The 20,105-nt window shown below is 39.1% G+C and overlaps 1 protein-coding gene across 2 annotated transcripts in view; it reads right to left on the bottom strand.

Annotated features, from left to right (window-relative positions):
* NCKAP5 (NCK associated protein 5) overlaps positions 1–20,105 on the bottom strand; it is a 405,798-nt gene that overhangs the window by 39,022 nt on the left and 346,671 nt on the right. For both annotated transcript variants that reach the window (XM_065671334.1, XM_065671333.1), the window contains one exon: positions 18,370–18,448. In XM_065671334.1, coding sequence (XP_065527406.1) covers positions 18,370–18,448 — 79 coding nt within the window. The remainder of the gene's footprint in view (positions 1–18,369; positions 18,449–20,105) is intronic.

Below are 20,105 nucleotides of genomic sequence, written 5' to 3'. Positions count from 1 at the left end.
CGGTCATTCTGAGAGTTCCCAGTCTGAGGTGGTACCATGCTGTTTTATGTTGTCATATGGCACTCTTCTCTGTTCTTTTTGTACAATGCTTATGAAAAAAAAAAATCAAATTTTCTGGGAAAAAAGCCCACAGGTCAGCTGCTATGAAGGGAATTGCTCCCAGCACAACACAAGAAACATGGGTTCAGCCTTCCTCAGTCTAAGTTCTACACTGGTGGTTACAAAATAGGGTATTATTCAAAGCAAGCAATGGAGCAAAATGTGTCCCACTTTTAGATTATGTACATGTTAGTCTTTCTGATGTTGAACTTCTGAAAACCTCTGCCGAGTACTATTACTAGCACATATCCAAGAGATTTCATGAATTTTATATAGTAGAAGCCATAATGTGATGACATAGCTTTTAAACAGAGATACTGATACACATTTCTTTAACAATGTGAAAAGATGGTTTTACTAAGGGGGATATAATGCCACATGCTATTGTAAATGAACTTTTAACTGAATAACTGGAGAGTGTTTCAAAATGTTTCCTGAGGTAAACACTCACATTCTAATAAATTCTTATAATGTTGTATCTTAGTGTTTCACAGATGCTTAGCCTATTCACAAATCACATACCAGGTCTTTCTTTACATAGGGACTGTTATACTTTAAAGAAGTGTGCATATTCAATCACAGCTATGTTGATCATCTAGTTGAAACAGTATGTGATTTGGAGCACCTTCCATATGAAGATAGGCTGAGAAATTTTGGGCTGTTCAGCCTGGAGAAGGCTGCGTGGAGACCTAATAGCAGCCTTCCAGTATCTGAAGGGGGCTTACAGGGATGCTGGGGAGGGACTCTTCATTAGGGACTGTAGTGACAGGACAAGGGGTAATGGGTTAAAACTTAAACAGGGGAAATTTAGATTGGATATAAAGAAGAAATTCTTTCCTGTTAGGGTGGTGAGGCACTGGAATCGGTTGCCCAGGGAGGTTTGTGAATGCTCCACCTCTGGCAGTGTTCAAGGCCAGGTAGGATGAAGCCTTGGGTGACATGGTTTAGTGTGAGGTGTCCCTGCCCATGGCAGGGGGGTTGGAACTAGATGATCTTAAGGTCCTTTCCAACTCTTAACTATTCTATGATTCTATGCTTAAATTATCCACAAATCTTTAGGGAAACTACAAGATCAAAAGTTTTACCCACAAAGCTACAAAATCAGGCATCAATCAACAATTCTATTAAGCAGGTATATTTTCTTACGGGCATACACAATGTCACTCAAAATGGTCAGGCAATTCATCCACTTTGAATTAAACATTGTAAGAGGAGACATTTCTGGGTGTTAGCACACAGGGAAGGACTCACAGGTCCTAAGAGGAAATAACTATAGCCCCTACTATGTTGAAAGTAAATTTTTGCCTCTCTACCAACTCTCTACCATGACTGACAAAAGGTAGATACCTCTCAGTGCTGCTTGAGGGGTTTCAGGGTTTCCAGAATCAGCCCAATAACCTCTGTCATTCCCCATCAGGTAGAACCACAATATTGCTAATGAAACATACTGGTGGATATCAGATGCAGTTACTACAAGCAGACATTATCTATATTTTCAAATGACTGACACAAACTAACAGTTTCTATTTGGAGATGGAGAAGTTATAGAAGTGTTTATGTTACTTTGATGGCAAATCTATCTTAACATTAAACAGCAACAAAGAGGACAACTATATTTTAGGTCAAAAACATACATCAAGCTTTCTATGTAAAATGCTAGTAGCATAGGGACATATTTTCTTTCAAAGAAGCATCCCATCTAAAGAAAAATGTGGAATTCTCCCCTGTGCTTACCACTACAGCTGGTTTGAGATCTTCCTCACATAAATTTTCAAGTTTTGGCCTACAAAACTGCACATGATTGACACAAATTTCAGCTGAAACCCTTAGTAACCACCAGAATTTTCCACAGAAAACAGACATTTTCAGGGAAAAAAAATAGTCAAAAATAGTTCTGTATCAAGAACAGTTTCACTGGGAAATTTCCAGCAAGCTGTTTTCAGAAGTACGGACTCAAGCCTTGAAAGAAGGATTTGAGAAATATGTAACACTGAATGGGCTTTCTTCAGCAAGTATCTAGGATACTGAAGATGAAACGGCATAATTCCCATCAGTAACAGAATACACAAATTCTAACAGATTACCTCTCTTTGCATTAGAAAGTTCAAGACAATCTACTAAACTGACACAGGGAACCAGAGAACATGTAGTCGTTTTCTTCTGAAACACAAAGACAGCATAATTTTTCTGGTATTTTGAAACATGCCAAATTATTATGAATTTTTCTTCTTTTTTTTTTTTAGAATAATATTTCAAATGTAAATAGGTCTCTGCAAAGTTGCATTATCATTTAATAAACATCTTTAAGCTACATGTGGCATTGGCAGGAAGAACTTAAACTACAGATGGCAAACCAGATCTCTTTATTTGCACATCCTTCTCTTCATCTGCAATGCTAAAGCAACCACAAAAAATTGAATGTATTTCTGCCACGTCAGTGTCAATTTTAAGTAGATTATTCCTTCTGGGTTTATACCATTACTTGATCCAATTAGTCAAAGATGAATGCATTATTGTTTTCTATCTAGATCTGAAGTGCAACCAGTATGCAAAATTAAAAACCCCTGAAGGCTATTCCTAGGTACAACTAGAAAAGACACAAGTTTTCACAGCTCTGATACTCTCATGAGTACTGCACTGGTGAAATGGGATTATTTCAAATGGATACTAAGGAAGGGTAAATGGGAGGAGGACTGTGCAGTGTATTTCCAAACGATGGATCTACAAGTGAACTTCATTCATGGCTGCATCAATCTTGGACTAGAATTTAAGCTTATTTATAATAACAATAATAATAACCAACACACTAAATGCAGACTCTACCAACTGACTCAGTGTTCTTTCTATTGCTTCTTCCTTGTCAAGCTTTTTTCTTTTTGCAAAACCCATCAACATCAATGTCATTTGTCCAAAAATTGACAGTTGTCTTTGCAGTCTTCAATGACCAAAATCCCATCTATGAAACGTATCTTACTGCCACTTCATTTTAATTCCAGTCCCACTTTAAAATACAATTCTATTAGTAAGTCAAAAGATTAGTTTTAATTATTAGCAAGTACTAACTATCTTGTACTCCAATTTGGCAATTATCTATGACTTTTTTTTTCCTTGCAATAAGTGCTTCCCATTCCCCCCACTCCAGGCATTCAGGTTCCTTTTTTGCATGCTCGGAAAGAATGGTGGCCAGCTACTTGGAACAGGGTTGTTACAAAGAACAGAACTTTAAATGAGTTGGTGTCGTGGTTTAAACAAAGTCAGCCATAAATCACGCAGTCTCTCTCTCACTCCCCCCCTTTTTGCCCCGCACCTACTCCTGAGGGCACAGAGAGGAGAATCGAAAAGAATGCAATTCCCGCAGGTTGAGATAAGAACAGTTTAGTAACTCAGGTATAACACAAATCACTACTGCTACCACCAATAATAATAATGATAAGGGAAATAACAAAGGAAGAGAATACACCTCACCACCAGCCGACTGGTAACTCGCCCCAACCCCACCCAACCGAGTACTGACCAATACCTAGTCCAACACTGCAGTGCCTAGCCCTTCCGGGTAACTCTCCGTTACATCCTGGGCATGACGTGCTATGGTATGGAATACCTCTTTGGTCAGTTTGTGTCAGGTGTCCTGTCTCTGCTTCCTCCCAGCTTCCCCTCCTTCCTGGCAGAGCATGAGACTCAGACAGTCCTTGGTCAGACTGAAACATTTGTGTTATCAGCTCTGTTCCCAGGCCGAAAGTCAAAACACAGCGCTGCACCAGCTACTAAGAAGGAGAAAAATGACTGCTACTGCTGAACCCAGGACAGGTGAAACAAGAACCTTAGCCCAAGCCCCACACTTGATAAACACTAACACAGCAATACCGGCTCTAAGTAACATACAATATTCTGAAACTGAGATCAAGAGAAACAACTTTGAGAGCCAATAAATCAGCATTGTGACGAGTGACTGTTAATCCAGTATTAACCCAGAAAAAGAACTTGAATAATTTTTAGAATTTTCTACTTCACGTCTCTCAGTGTCTATTAAAATCTACATGCAGCTTCCAGTTAGAGAAGTCCCACAACTGATGACATCTGGACTGATCTCTCCATATTACACTGTTATAATTTCTAAAAATCTACTTACAGGAGACAGGATATTAGAAATAGATAAAATTTTAGTCCTACTAGAAAAGAAATACTGAGACTTAAAAGTCTTGTGAAGAGCAATCTTAAGCTCTGTGTAAAAGGTAACCAGATGCAGTCCAGCTGCAGCCTGGCTATCAATGAAGCCAGCCTAGAAATACCTTGGGGAGCTATCGCTCTTTTTTGGCTCTATGTCCTCCTTTGGTTTTACCCCTGCACTTGCCAATCAGCCTTACAGATCTACAGCTATCTTTAAGAAATCCTTACAGATGAGTAACAGCTGAGAAGAAAGAAAGTCTTCACATCTGATGCAAGGTGTGAATCCAAGGCAAGCAACAGGTCTGTTGCAATGCAGAAATGTGGCTTTTCCAGGCCTTTTCACTGCAAATAGCCTTCTGTTTCCCTTAGAACCCTGGAATATAAAGGTTGAGAGCCAACAATTGCACAGTGTCTAAGGAATATCTTACTGGAGATTGCTCATTCAAAGCATGGATTGATGCTTCCCTTCATTTGTTATTCTCTAACAGAAAAAGCACTATCCCAACTTAGAGAAATTGTACCTGTAAGCAGCAAAACAGAAGAAAAGACGGTTTACTATTTACACAGGTGCCAGCTAAGGGTTGCCTCAACCATGCCTTTTCCATGTAACCACAGGCCTATCTCTTTCTCTCTTTATGCCTCAGTTCTTCATATTAAAACACACAGCTAATCACACCTCCCCATTACAGTGATAGCATAGGGATAAAGAATCTAGGAGTTTGGCAACCAGTATTTAACCAACCTGCAATCACTTGAATGAATAATGCTTGTGTAGAGAAATACTTTAGCTTCCTTGGAGGCTGTTCAGGAATGAATAGCAGGCTGCAAAATACTTGTAAGAAGCATTGTTATTTTTGCTAATATTATTAGAGGTAGCTGGTTTAACTTTGGTTTGTGAATAACTGCATTAGACCACAGCTACAAAAGAGAAGAGGTCACACTTAGTATCTCAGATACACAGGCTGCACACAGTGCCCATGGGAGCATTTGCTGCTGGAATCTGGGTGTTCCATTCAGGGTTTCTGTTCATGGACTAGTGTGTTTGAATCACTGAAGGGTAACAGGACGGAACCGCTGATTTAACTGCTCTTAAACAACTCTCTTTATAAAGTGGAGTTTGGTTTCACTCCCATTGAGATATTATTTTCTATTTCCATCAGACAGGACTAGGGATAGTGCTTTAAGCATAAATGCTGTCTGGTAAACACACACCAATTAGTAAAGTGCATAGGAAGTTCTGGGTCTTGCAAATGCACAGAAGAACATACTATATTTATTTTAGTAACATCACTGCTTTTTGTTTATTAGTACAAAATTAAAGCCAAATAAATATTAAATGAGGCTTTAAATAATTTATTTTTAGTTCTGCCCTGCAGATGGCTTTACATAAGGGCACTACTAATAAACAGTTACAAATATACATGCACACCTGAAACAGACTGATTTTATTTCTTAATTAATGAAGTGAAAACTCATTAACAGAATGAGCACAGAGACCTTTGAGAAACTTTTAGGTGAACTCTAATATTTTCATTTCGGTACTCACATTCAACTCCTCCAAACCACCTGAATCACTGTGAAAACTAACTGCATGCAAGCAGGATTTGATAAGAAACCATCACAATTTTAAAGCCAGAAGAATTAACAGAGATTTTACTCAGGAAGTGTTATCTTCTGCAAGGAAAGAAAAAACAACACCAAAAGCAATGTTATATGGTGCTACAAAAATTGTTAGAATGTCCATTCTGAAACAATATACTGGACCTCTTTGCATGTTAAAGACAGGAAGTAGGGAAATTACTCACTATAAATATATTTGATTTCTTTTTCTTTTCATAATGGTGGATTGTCCAAACACTTAGAAATTCTCAGGTTCACCTAGTAATAAAAATAAGCATGAATTCTATAGGTATTATTTCTCTACTGTAGTGATTACTTTTTTTTGAAAAGCCTGTTTTTCTATGGTCTGCTATGTTTAATTGCACAATCAAATGTCAACAATTCAGGTCTTTGATTGAAGATATGAATCAAAGATCCTTAAACTCAATTAAAAATTGGCAAAGACAAGAGCAAAATTAGGAAAAGGCATACTATCATTAGAGCGAGAATTTGGAAAGGCAGATGCTGATACAGCTCAAATATAATTGATAATTCATGTAAAAATATATTTTTCATAAAAATTCTACAAAGTCCATGTGAACACAGTTGAAACAAATGTTTAAAATAATTCAACACATTTCAGTTTGCTCAGTTTTACTTCAGGTATATGAATTAGAGTTAATAGGAAATGCATGACTGAAGCTACATACACACATCTACAGATGGTCTCAGCCAGAAGCAAAAAATATGCAAAGTAGAAAAGTTTCAAACAGAAGGACTTATACTGCTCCAGAGAATACTGGCATGTACTATAAGTACTATAAGTACGATAATCAGCCACAGAGTTGAATTCAGTGATAAAAACCAGTATAGATTGGGCCAGACTGTAAAGTAGTGTAAATCAACATAGAAGCATTAACTTCAGAGCTGAAGAACCCAACAATCCTGTTTAATTGACATTTTAAGCCTGAATGAGACCAGCAGATTCTCAGTATCTTGAATAATAATTAGACTGTATCTTATATATAATGTATAAAAAGCCACAATTCTTGTTCTACTGATAAAATTTGGTATTTCTGGGTGAATAAATGTAATGATAAAGAAGGAAATTAACAGCAAATCATTGTGGCTAATAAGGAGGTGTTGATCCAAAATATTAATTCTCTTCACAGAAGGAAGACAAGCCAGACAGTAGGCTGCGGCGGTGCTGCAGAAGAACTGGCAATTAGACAGGTGCTATGTGTACTATCTTTTAAAGTACAAAGAAATGATTTGTCTTTGCCAGACTGTGAAGAAGGTAAGCTGACATAAATTGGAAGACACTAATAGATGCTAGTCTCTTATTATTCACATCGGCAAGGTTCTCCATCATCATCACGGAATGTAAGCAATAGCTTGAAAATTACACAGAAAGTTTCACACTACTATCATAGGCTCCTTTAGATCATAATTTCAAAATTATTCCCTGCATAAATAACCAAATGCCAAATGAGTCAAGAGCACCGTACTGAAGATGCAGCTCACTCCATTTGTAGTGGCCCAAGCCCACATAATGCTGCTTCTCTCACAGCTCTCTCCATTCTGCAGAGTAGCCTGTTCACCTTCTCATACATACAGAAAACACACATTAATAAAATTCCACTGAAAAGATGCAGAGCAACACAGTAGAAGGGGAGGATATTTAATTAGCTGTATGCACCAGTGTGAGCTGTATCTGATGAGCAAGTCCTGGGATGGTAAATGCTGAATGCTGCTCCACACCATGCTGAAGGCCACTAAACAGCATGACCACAGCAAATTTCCAGTAACATGAATATTAGGGCATAAGAACACAGGAATGCTAAGTGTTGTGTAAAGCCTAACAAAGAAATGGTGCATTGGTCATGGACAAATTTAGAACAATATCTTTGAAGATATTCGAAACCCAACTGTTGAAGTCCCTGAGCAAGATGACCTCCAACCTATGTGCTTCTAGGGGTATATTTCTACACACAAGACTGTCAGTTGGTTTTGCAATGCCTACTGGTTATTAAATAAGATTTCCCCTCAGTGATGCCTCATTTTAGCTACTCTGGTTCAGAAAAGTAAGTTAATAACAGACACATGTAATTTCAGTAGTATTGAAGGATCAGAAAATGAAGATCAGAAAAAGGGAAGAACAGTGCTTGATAATTACATTGAAATGTAAATGCTTTTGGACATTAGATGGAAGCATGAAATGGCATAAACTTTGAGGAACGTAAAGTAAAAATTTAACTGCTTTTTACCCAGCCAAGCTCAGCTTTGTTTGTGCGCTTTCACACATGCCTCCTACCTGAAGTATTCTGAGGACAGTGAGACCATGATAGATAAGGAAATGTGAGGGTCTCTCCCACATCTTTCAGATTCCTTATGGCACTAGGGTTTGAGGCTTCTTTGTTTGTTTGGTATGGGTTTTTTTTTTTTTTCTTGTGTGTGTGTGTGTTTGTTTCTGTTTGGGTTTTTTCAATGAAACTTGGATCCTGATGCTGCTACAATCAAGCACCTTATTTCAGTATTTATTAATTCATCATTGTTCTATCAATTGGGAACCTAGTCCTTTGGATTAACATCCAAGCTAGTTACATACAGCAAGTGAGCATGTTAAGTTGACTGCTACACTTAAACCCTATTTCAAAGCTCCGCTCCAGGAAGCACACACATACTAAAGCAACACAGTCTACAGATTTAGCACCTACCTGTCAGATTCCACATGTACAAAGGGCTTTAGAAAATGCCTTTGTACCGATGTACAAATTGCATGTATACTTGAACCACTACTCACGTACAAAGCATTAACAAAAAATAGAATACCTTCTACAGTTTGCATCAAAACATAACATTTTTGAGCATGCAGATTCAAAATGAGAACAGACCCAGGCTGGAAACAGATTTGGTCGTAACTGGTTTTGTTTGATGGCTTTTACAGACAGCAACCTCACATATAGAGACTTCTAGGTATTCCACAGCTTTACTGGGTGGCGATGGGGAAGATAAGCCAAACAGTTTTCCTTTATTTGATCATGTGTAATTGAATGATTCAACTGGTATATCAGTGATAAGATGATGCTAAATGGTTCTTCTCAACTTCTATCAATGGCCTGGTGAAAGGAATTGACAGTGACAGTGATAAGTTGTTTTCTCAGGAACTGAGACTTCATGACAAGAGAGGATTTCTTTTGTGGTCAAAATACATATTATCAGTCGAATATTGTTCTTCATTAAACACATTAGAGGTGTCCAAGGAATTGCCTGACATTTAAGCAACTTCTGGATTATAATTTCACTTCTCCACAGTGATGTGCATCACCTCACTTCACTGAACACACAGCCTGTAATAAAGATAATTTTGTTCACTGTCCTTCCTCTGTCACTTATTCTGTTACATTTACCTAAGCAATTCATTACAGACCTCATGTAATCTGTCTCCAGGTTTTGAGGGTTCTTTAACATAAATGTATTTGCTCAAATATGTCAGGCTTAATGGACATGGTTTTGGATGATGCATGCCAGACAATGTATTTACCACATTAATCAGGCTTGTTTCCTTCCCATTCCCCGGCAAAGAGAAAATATGAATTACATAGTTGTGTACTTAGTACTCCAGTAAAAACACATAAAGTTCTAGTATTTTACATGATGGTGGATAAATCCAAGTCTTTGTTTAGCAAAAGTATTTTTTCTTGTCTTACTGGAAGCTTGGTGCAAGTGTATTTATATGAGGGTGGTGAGACATTGGAATAGGTTGCCCAGAGAAGCTGTTGCTGCCTCATCCTTGAAAATCATAGAATATTTAGGGTTGAAAACGACCTTAAGATCATCTAGTTCCAACCCCCCTGCTGTGGGCAGGGACACCTCACACTAAACCATGTCACCCATGGCTTTGTCCAACCTGGCCTTGAACACTGCCAGGGATGGAGCATTCACAACCTCCCTGGGCAACCCATTCCAGTGCCTAACCACCCCTACAATAAACAACTTCTTCCTTATATGCAATCTAAACCTCCCCTGTTTAAGTTTTAACCCATTACCCCTTGTCCTGTCACTATAGTCCCTAATGAAGAGTCCCTCCCCAGCATCTCTATAGGCCCCCTTCAGGTACCGGAAGGCTGCTATGAGGTCTCCACCCCAACTTCCTCAGCCTGTCTTCATACGGGAGGTGCTCCAGTCCCCTGATCATCCTCGTGGCCCTCCTCTGGACTTGTTCCAACAGTTCCATGTCCTTTTCATGTTGAGGACACCAGAACTGCACACAATACTCCAGGTGAGGTCTCACAAGAGCAGAGTAGAGGGGCAGGATCACCTCCTTCGACCTGTTGGTCATGCTCCTTTTGATGCAGCCCAGGATACGGTTGGCTTTCTGGGCTGCGAGCGCACACTGAAGCCGGCTCACGTTCAGTTTCTCATCAACCAACACCCCCAAGTCCTTCTCCACTGGGCTGCTCTGAATCTCTTCTCTGCCCAGCCTGGAGCTATGCCTGGGATTGCTCCGACCCAGGTGTAGGACCTTGCACTTAGCATGGTTAAGCTTCATAAGGCTGGCATCAGCCCACTTCACAAGCATGTCAAGGTCCCTCTGGATGGCATTCCTTCCCTCCAGCATATCAACCGGACCACACAGCTTGGTGTCATCGGCAAACTTGCTGAGGGCGAAGTCAATCCCACTGTCCACGTCAGCAATGAAGATGTTAAACAAGACCGGTCCCAACACCGATCCCTGAGGGATACCACTTGTTACTGGTCTCCAAGTGGACATTGAGCCATTGACCACAACTCTTTGCATGCGGCCATCCAGCCAGTTCTTTCTACACCAAGTGGTCCATCCATCAAATTGATGTCTCTCCAAGTTAGAGACAAGGATGTCATGTGGGACAGTGTCGAACACTTTGCACAAGTCCAGGTAGATGACATCAACTTCTCTACCCCTGTCTATCAGTTCCATAGCCCCATCATAGAAGGCCACCAAACTGGTCAGGCAGGATTTCCCCTTAGTGAAGCCATGCTGGCTGTCACCAAGCACCTTGTTGTTTTTCATGTGCCTTAGCATGCCTTCCAGGAGAATCTGCTCCAGGATTTTGCCAGGCACAGAGGTGAGACTGACTGGTCTGTAGTTCCCTGGGTCTTCCATTTTCCCCTTCTTGAAAATGGGGGTTATATTGCCCTTTTCCCAGTCGTCGGGAACCTCACCCAGCTGCCATGATTTTACAAATATGATGGACAGGGCTTCCAAGACTTGGGTGGTGTAGTTGGAGCATTTGCCAGTGAAGACGGAGGCAAAGAAGTCATTTAGAACTGTAGTCTTCTCCAAATCCAGGGTACCCAGTTCTCCTGCTAAGTTCCAGAGAGGGCCCACGTTGTCCCTAGTCTGTCTTTTATTTGCAATGTAATTACAGAATCCCTTCCTGTTATCTTTCACATCCCTAGCCAAGTTTAATTCTAACTGGGCCTAATGATCTAAGGCTAGGTTGTAATGGGCAAACCTGTTCTAGTGGAAGGTGTTCCTGCCCATGACAGGGGGGTTGGAAACAGATGATCTTTAAAGTCCCTTCCAACCCAAACCATTCTATGATTTTATTATTCTATGATTATTAAACAAACAGATGAACTGCTGTTGTTTTCACCAGGCTTTGGAATAGGCCAGTAGATAACTTACATAATTAAGCATTATGAACAGGTAAATTAAACGGCACATTCAGAAACAGATTTTGAAACATATTTTTTCAGTTCCAGTGTTCATCAGATCCAGAATAGGAATCGATACAGAAAAAGAAAAAACCAAAAAAAAAAAAAAAACAAACCAAAAACCCCAAACCACGGCAGGTTCTGTATTGTGGTCTAGATTTTTTGGGAGTCAGATAATGAGCAATACTGGGGCACCTCACAAGCAGTAAAGAGTGACCACTGGTTTTAAACAATGTAGGTGAACAAGTATGACAGCAAAGGTGAGAAAAGAATATCTCAGCAGTAAATGGGTAAAACCATACAGAAGAATTTGAATGAAAACAGGAGTCAGGGAGCAACAAATTTACCTGAACTACTCAAAAGAATGCAGGCCCTTCTCATAGAAAAGCCTGCTTATGTAGTGTGCTTTTTAATTATCATATATGTTTCATGGTGTGGTTATTAAAACGATATCACAATACACAGATAAGGCTATGATCCTTATTATTGATACCTCAATGCAAATAAATTATAATGCAGACATTTCATTCTAAGTCAAACCCACCCAGATCTATGTATGTCCTTTGTTTGCTATTGGTGTACCTATAAAATTGCTATCAAGTTGCTAGCGACTTATCTATAAAACTTGGTATGAAGGACATTCCTGGTTTCTACTGAAAACATAATTTGGTCACTTTGCTGCATGTAAAGCTTAACTGGGTGGACTTTAAAACACAATGCAACATTATAAAGTACCAACCACGCTTTCTTTCTGGAACATTAGGCAACTAAGGGATTCGACCAAATGCTCTCTAAAGAAGCCAAATTCCAAAAAGTGGCTTAAAAGGCAGATCTTCCCTTTTCTGACCAGACTGCCTTAAATTAAACTGCAAAAACCTTCTGCAAGGTTGTTCTTGGGAAGTAGAAAAAATGATGATAAAGCCTGTTATAAAGCAGATGATTATCAAGAACTTTAATGGAATTGAGCGCTGGGCTACAGCAGAGCTACAAAAGAATCCCTTGACCTCAGTGTGTGCTTTTGTTCTAGCACAAAGGAGCAAAGTCTACAATGCACTTTTAATGTTGCTTTGATAGTGCGTAAGCCCAACCCTCTATCTAGCTTTTCAAAACCCTTTTAAGTAGCTGCAGGCATTTTCTCTGTATTATAGAAATGGCAGTATCTACAAGGCTCCCATTTAATGTTGGATGAATCAATTCCGAGTAACTGACCTGGACCTTTAATGAAAATTCGACAAAAATTAGGCCAAATTGTTTCTTCAAAGTTTCAAAAATTCAGACTATATTTATCTTCATAAGCTTCGCCTGGCTCTGAGTTTGACTTGGAATATTCCAAACAAACAACAGGGGTCAATGCCACAGCTAATTTCTTTCCAATAACTGTGAATCTTTCTACTGTGGATTCCAGCCCCAGACTGCCTCTGGGAATTAACTCCCAATACAACTTTAGTAGGTAGTATCTTGTGCTTCCCACAGAGCAGGTATTACCAACAACACCCTGATATATTTTGGATTGCTATTGCCAATTCTTGCTTATCAAGTATTTGCTCTCTAGAGTACCCACAATGCTCAAGTGAAATGCAGATATATTAAGATTATTTTTTTACTTTTGTTTTTACCAGTGATGTCATTCCAAGGAGAAAGCCTACCTACAGTGAGGTCCCTGACGTCAAGGTTCAACAGGCTTTCATTAAAGAATGAATCTGTCCCTTTAGTTCATGTGACATATTAAAGATACTATCTGAAAGCAAAAAACTCTCCAGTTCAATGAAATAACTCCTTTATATGAACTGTCCATGCTTTCATGTACTCCCTGAAGTTTTGTGCTTTAGACCAGAAGCACTTGTTTGATTAATTTAGGAACTGCTAAGGATAGAATGATCACTGCAAATCCACTATGGTGAATAAACATATTCACACATAGAAATATCTGTGACTAAAAAAATAAAAATAAAAAAATAATCTTCTTTCTTTTTATTGAATCCTGAGTATAAATTTCAGAACTTGAGACCTTCTCAGACACCTCTTATTAGCCTATGTAGGCTGGTGAATATATGCGGAGAATGTATTTTGTGTGAAGCTGGAGCATATCATTAGCAAAAGGCACATTCAATATTAACTCAGTTCTCTAGCAAACTTGTCACCCATCTGGAATGACAAACAGAAAAGAAAACTGGACCCAGAGAAATTATAATCATACAGCTTTCATACATGGGGTTTGGAAAACCACCAAGCATTGATGTCTGAGAAAACAGCACACAGACTTTCCTTCTTCAGCCTCAGCACAGGTTTACATCAACACTGAAGGATGATATGATTAATCATGACTAAGTTTCCTCTTCATTACAGATACATATTCCTAAAAAAAACACCCAAGGTCAGGAACCTTTTATTTTGTGTAGGCACCTGTATAGCCAATAATACTTCTGTTCCTTCAAGGTACCTGTATTTTAGCCATAATAAATGAATATTATAATCATCTTTGGCATGACTGCTACTGTATAACATAGTATTTTCGTGTGAAATTGTCTGCCAGAGTGAATTCTACAGTAATTAGCATTTGTTTGCTTGCATCATGGATTTCTGGCTTTTCCCTTGAAGCTGTTTGTCATGGTTTAGGCCGAGCCAGTAACTCAGAATCATGCAGCCGCTCACTCACTCCCCTTCCTTTCTTCTCCTCGGAGGAGAATTGAAGGAATATAAATCCCAGGGGTTGAGGTAAGAACAGTCCAGTAACTAAGGTACAATACAAAACCACTACTACTACCACTAATAATAATAACGATGATAAGGGAAATAACAAGGGGAGAGAATATAAAACTAAAAGGAGAAAGTAACAAAAGGAAAACAATAAACACAAGCAACGCACAATACAATTGCTTACCACCCGCCAACCGACACGCATGCTGACCTGAGCAGCGATCTGAGCCTTCCAGGTAACTGCCCCCAGTTTATATATTGGACATGACGTGCTGTGGTATGGAATGCCCCTTTGGCTAGTTTGGGACAGCTGTCCTGTCTCTGCTTCCTCCTGGCTTCCCACGCCCCTCCTCCCTGGCAGAGCATGAGACTGAAAAGTCCTTGATTGGAGTAAACATGACTTAGCAGCAACTAAAAACATTGGTGTGTTATCAGCATTATTCTCAGATTGAAGTCAAAAACACAGCACTGCACCAGCTACTAAGAAGGAGAAAAATAATTCTTACAGCCCAACCCAGGACACTGTTTATTACTGAAAACTGTTTAATACATTATAATTAACGCACTCACACTTTCCCAGGAGTGGCTGCTAGCTTGAAACAGTAGCTGAATTTTAGTTACAAGAATATTTGGAGACCCTGCTGTACCTGTCTGAGCTGAGGAATCCCACAGGACATGAAGGGAAAATCAACCTTGTAATGATGTCCTTCCTCATACTCGGTACTTTAGGATTTACCACTTCATCACCCTTTCAAAATCCAGCTACTTTATTACAATGGGTTTGAGAAAGGAGCTCTGGGCCTGAAAGTGATGCTCAGGGATTCTTAGGTCTCCTGTCTGTGGGAAGTGGCAGCACAGGTAGCATCTGTGCTGCCAGGACCACATCTGGTATTCACACTGACAATACAGCAAAAGCATCCAGGGTGTAACATATTTTTGTTTTACATTAAAAAAAATGTTTATGTTTAAATACAATACAGACTGCTTCATATGGAAATGATCATGCGTTCCTGAGATACAGGTATACCAGAAGAGAAATTTTATATCACACTCCATTCTTTCAACTTAGCAAATCCAAAGTCGGCTAAATACTTGAATTTGTTTATAACAACTAACAATGAATTGAAAACCTAGCAACTGGCATTTTACATAGTTTTTATATAACATACCTAGGAGTTATCTCATTATTAGAATGTGATGAACCAGCATTGTCTTACATGATATCAAGCTTGAAGACTGTTCAGTTATGTGTATATGTTTATTAGCTAACTGGGCAGAACTGATGTAAATTTAGGTATTTTACAGTGGTAACTACAGCAACATATTTTTCCTATTATTAGAGAATATCTTCCCTGCTTAATCATAGCCCTTCTACATCTTCTAGACTTTCAGCAATATTTTGTTAATGGTTTAGATCAAAGCCAGTAGAACAAACTCATTAATGTACAGCTACAAAACCACAGTGGCCTTTGGTTTTGTTTGTGTTTTTTTAATTAGTGCTTACAATAGTGAAGAACGCAGTAAGAAACTTACAGACCACTGAAATTTTCAAGATTTCAAAGATGTTCTTGTTCTGGAAGACATACACACCACACTTAACACCCCCCACCCCCACCCCAGTGAAACTGTTCCACAAAAAAGACAGACCACAAGCCTCCTCCAGGCCCTCTTTGACCAGGCTAAGGACCTGGCTCATGTGCTTGATGGCAGCAAGGCTCAGCATTTACAGAGCCATCCTTCCTGTAGTATTCCCCTCTGCTTCTGACAACCAGAAGCCTAGGAGCTGATAGCAAAGCAAGCCAAATTTGTCTCTCTCCCATCTCAGATAATTCTCCATACCAATAAGTTCTTTATAATCTTTACAAGTTCTTCCTTGTGTATGGTTTTGACTAAAAACTGCAAGGTGACATGGCAAATGTTCCAAATGAATGCTTCCTAAAGCTGAATAGAGTTTCAGCCCTGAAAAAAAACCCAGTATCTTTCTATGAAGTCCTCTGTATTAGAAAAAGGCCAGAACCTCTGTCAAAGAATTTGGTAAAAGAATCTGAGTAAGACCTAGGAAATCTTGCTATCCACAAAGAGCAATGCAACATGCAGCATAAAAAATACAAACATAAGATAAAATATTGCCTGATGAGAGAGGACCAAAGCACAGCATGATACTGATATAGGAGTATTCAGGAAGTGCACTTAAATCCATGCTTCTAACTTCCCAGGCTTGGGCTTGTCCTGATCAAGTAAGTGATCACTGGTACAACCTGCATTAGGACTCACTGTGCTGATGTTACCAAATTTGCCTAGATTAGTATTATTTTCACTGTGCCAATATAACCTATTTCATATAATGTCTCCTATCATCAGAACTTCCAGACATTAACAGCTAGATCCTCAGAGCAATTTCCTTGTGTTACTCTAGATGGTTTGACAAGGCAGAATAGGGATAGCTGGCATCCTGTGTTGAGCATTTAAGAGATGGCATTGTCTAAGGAAAAGAAGATGCTTTTGCAATTAGTATAATTCAGATGATGAAAAAGTCTTTGTACAAGTTATAGAAATTTCCCAAGAGCAGCACTGCCTGTAGCACTGCTCTGTAGCATTACTTACTGTGGACCTGGATAGACCTGGGCCACAGACCTACCTGTCGCTTTATTGATTTCATCAGCCCTGAAAGAAGTGAAGAAAAAGATCCTGTCTTTGCAAAAAAGGACTCTGGTGCACAGGAGGACTGGACCCACAGAGACAGCCTCTCCAAACTGAGGGCCTCATGAACCTAAGGCACAACTGAACTCTGACTTTGGGGAATGCCAACCAAGCTGCTCCAGAACCACTATATCCTGTCAGAGACTCAGATTTGGTGCCTGTAGGAGAAGCAAAACATTAACACTCTCAAAAGCCACCTGCATGACATATTACAGGATGTACTAACAAAGTAATACGTTGAAATATATAGCAATTAGGTCTCAGCCACAACCACAGATTATACTGATGAACACCAACAGAGCACTGGTGTCTGAAAAGAAAAAAGCTCTGCAAATAGCTGTTTTCAATTGTTCAGTATCTGGATCAAAACATTCAACCCAAACATTTCACATCAATTCAAAGTAGAAGTTTTGAGAATTTTGGGATGGAGACAAAATAATTCTGAAGGAAAATAATTCTGAACAGTCTCGAGTGAGTTACTCTCCTTTGGACAATTCTGAGTAACAGAAAGTAAGTCTTTAACTAACAGTGAGGAGTATGTACTTCTCTTTTCAGGACTAGTTCCTACCCACTCACAGAATCCCTTCACTGCATTGTTTGAAGTTCTTGTAATTTGGCTGCTGGAACGGAGCTAAGTTATGGCTGGGTCCATAGAGAGAAGAGTTTTAGGGATCTTTTTGGCAAGTAAGATAGCCAGAGTTTATTTGGCTGAATTTGACACTAAAAAGGATGTTGAAGTCAATACAGTATGGAAACATTGTCTTTCTTACTACCTCAAAGAGAAATGCATTTCAACATGAAACCTCTGTTCAGCCACACTTGCTAGGTTGACAATATTAGTGAAATAAAAGAGCTTCTGGCTAGCCAAATCACTTACAGCGACCTGAAAACACCAAATCAGATTCTAACTATTGCTGCAGTCTCTGCCTACAAAGGGAACAGCTTTAAGGTCTTTTGAACAGACACCTGTTTTGCTACTCCTTCTGGTTTAGTTTATTACAGAAATTATTCTGCTATTCAGAATTTTATTCTGAATTTTATTAATTCAAGGCCAGATGACAGAGTTACAGCATATCAGTAATATTCCCACTGAAAGTATCATGCACAACTACCCTTGAGTTAAGCCACTATATGTAATCAACTAGTTTTGGAGGCTGAAATGATCTTTCTTGGCCAGATTCCAAAGCCCTTCTGTCAGCACTGAACTGACCCACAACTGCTAATGGTATGTACCCATTTTTTTTATATAGTTGGTGAAATCAGGTTATCCAGGAACAGAGCTAAATGAATGCTAAAGCTAACATTAGGTGGGCAAGCAAATAAATAATGAGAATCAAACATATCTGGTTTGTTTTTTTCCCTAGGAACTGACAGCAATAAAATCCAGCGTAAAACATAATTTTGTACCTATCACATGACTCTGACATGTAGTCCTTGTCATGGTGTCCTCCTCTTCTTCTTGCAGGTTTTCTGTGACTACTTTAGCCTGTACATAGTACAACAAAAGTGAAGAAAATCTGTGACTCAGTTATCTTGCTTCAGGATAACTAGAGAATATCTTTTCAGAAATAAACCAGAATAAAGTTATACAGGGCAGCTAAGAGTGGAAGAGTTCATTCTATGAACAGCAGCTGAGGATAACAGCTTTACCTTCATTCAAAGTCAAAATATGCAGCAGTCAAAAAATACCCTTGGAAGATGTAATTCCTCAAATGGAAAACTCTTTTCTGCAGTTGTTCTGACCTCTTTGCTTCTCTCTAGAAATACCATGTTTCACATTCTAAGCCAAAAAGAAGTGAACTTAATACATGATATGGTATCTCTGTAGTTCAGTTTGCAAACACAGAACTTTGGAATTTTTGTTTCCGCTCCTATTTAAAAGCAGTAATGAGCTAAACAGAGAGAAAAACTTAATTTAAGAATGCAGGGCACACTAAGAGCCTGCATGCTTTATTCAAGTATGTGTTAATCAAATCCCCTAGATACTGTATTTTTCAGCTGAAGGCATATTTTTTGCAGTTCTTCTGCACTATTTCCCAAGTGTATATATAATCTGGGTATCTTCCTAGCATACAGTGAAAACCCCTTCCATTACATGCCATCAGCAGCCATAATTCAGATCCAGGGACATATTTTTCTGCCATGATACATAAATCAAACAGGAATGAAGACACTTTCAGGGTGATGAGAGGAGGAAAGCCAGCATTGCAGAAAAAAAACTATTTTCAATACCTGTCTCAAAGATTTTAACTTATTTATTAACCCCTCTGCTGTTTTAAACTACTTACAGCACATCCACAATAACATTAAATATCTTCTGCAATATAAACCAATAGAATTTATCATCATTTGCATGCCATATCTTTGACCATATTCTGCTTGTTTGGCTTACACTAGTAGCCTTATTGACCTCCTGTGAGTAGCCTCAGTAAGACATGAAAGAGTCGCTCTCCATCTAAATAAAGTGCATTTATAATCTCCTAATCCCAGAGATCTGATTACATCTTTTTTTCTTCCGAAGTAACGCTCTTCAGGCTATGGAAAATTAAGACAAGAGTATGTGATCATGCAAAGAATGGGTAGAACAATTTCTCACATTTGCAGACTGCATGGCAGTCTGTGGCTTACTGCTGATGTGACATTTCACAGTATTAGAATAGATCTCTGGGTATTCCCCAAACACACAGACTGCAGACAGACAGTGCTACACAAAGCTCCTGGTGTCTCGATTTTGGTGCCACACTTCCACCTCACAAAGTAAAGCCCATGGCTTTTCTAAATTACACTGGGCTGTAATAAAATCACATAGATGAAATGAAGCAGTGCAGCACAAAAATGATTGTATCTCACCTTAAGCTTCAGCCAAGGACATGAAAAAGTATTGGAGAATGTGGAATATCCTTGGTGTGGGCTAAAGGATTATGTATTTCTGTTGGCTGGCCTTTAGAACAAAGTGCTTTTTTGATGAACACTAACGGGAAGTGTATCCCTCTGAAGGTGAAAGCACAAGGCCGCCATTGGTGGAACATTGCTTTTTCCATAAATTCAGAGGCAGTCAAGCAATAACATTCCTTGCATGAACAGAATCAGATGTAATTGGTGCATATGTTACAGCGTTATAGGGCCCCAAGTCTTTACCTGGC

Source organism: Lathamus discolor, chromosome 3 (genome assembly GCF_037157495.1).
Source record: "Lathamus discolor isolate bLatDis1 chromosome 3, bLatDis1.hap1, whole genome shotgun sequence".
Lineage (NCBI taxonomy): Eukaryota > Metazoa > Chordata > Aves > Psittaciformes > Psittacidae > Lathamus > Lathamus discolor.
The sequence above is the reverse complement of the archived record's forward strand: the minus strand, read 5'-3'. Positions and strand labels throughout refer to the sequence as shown.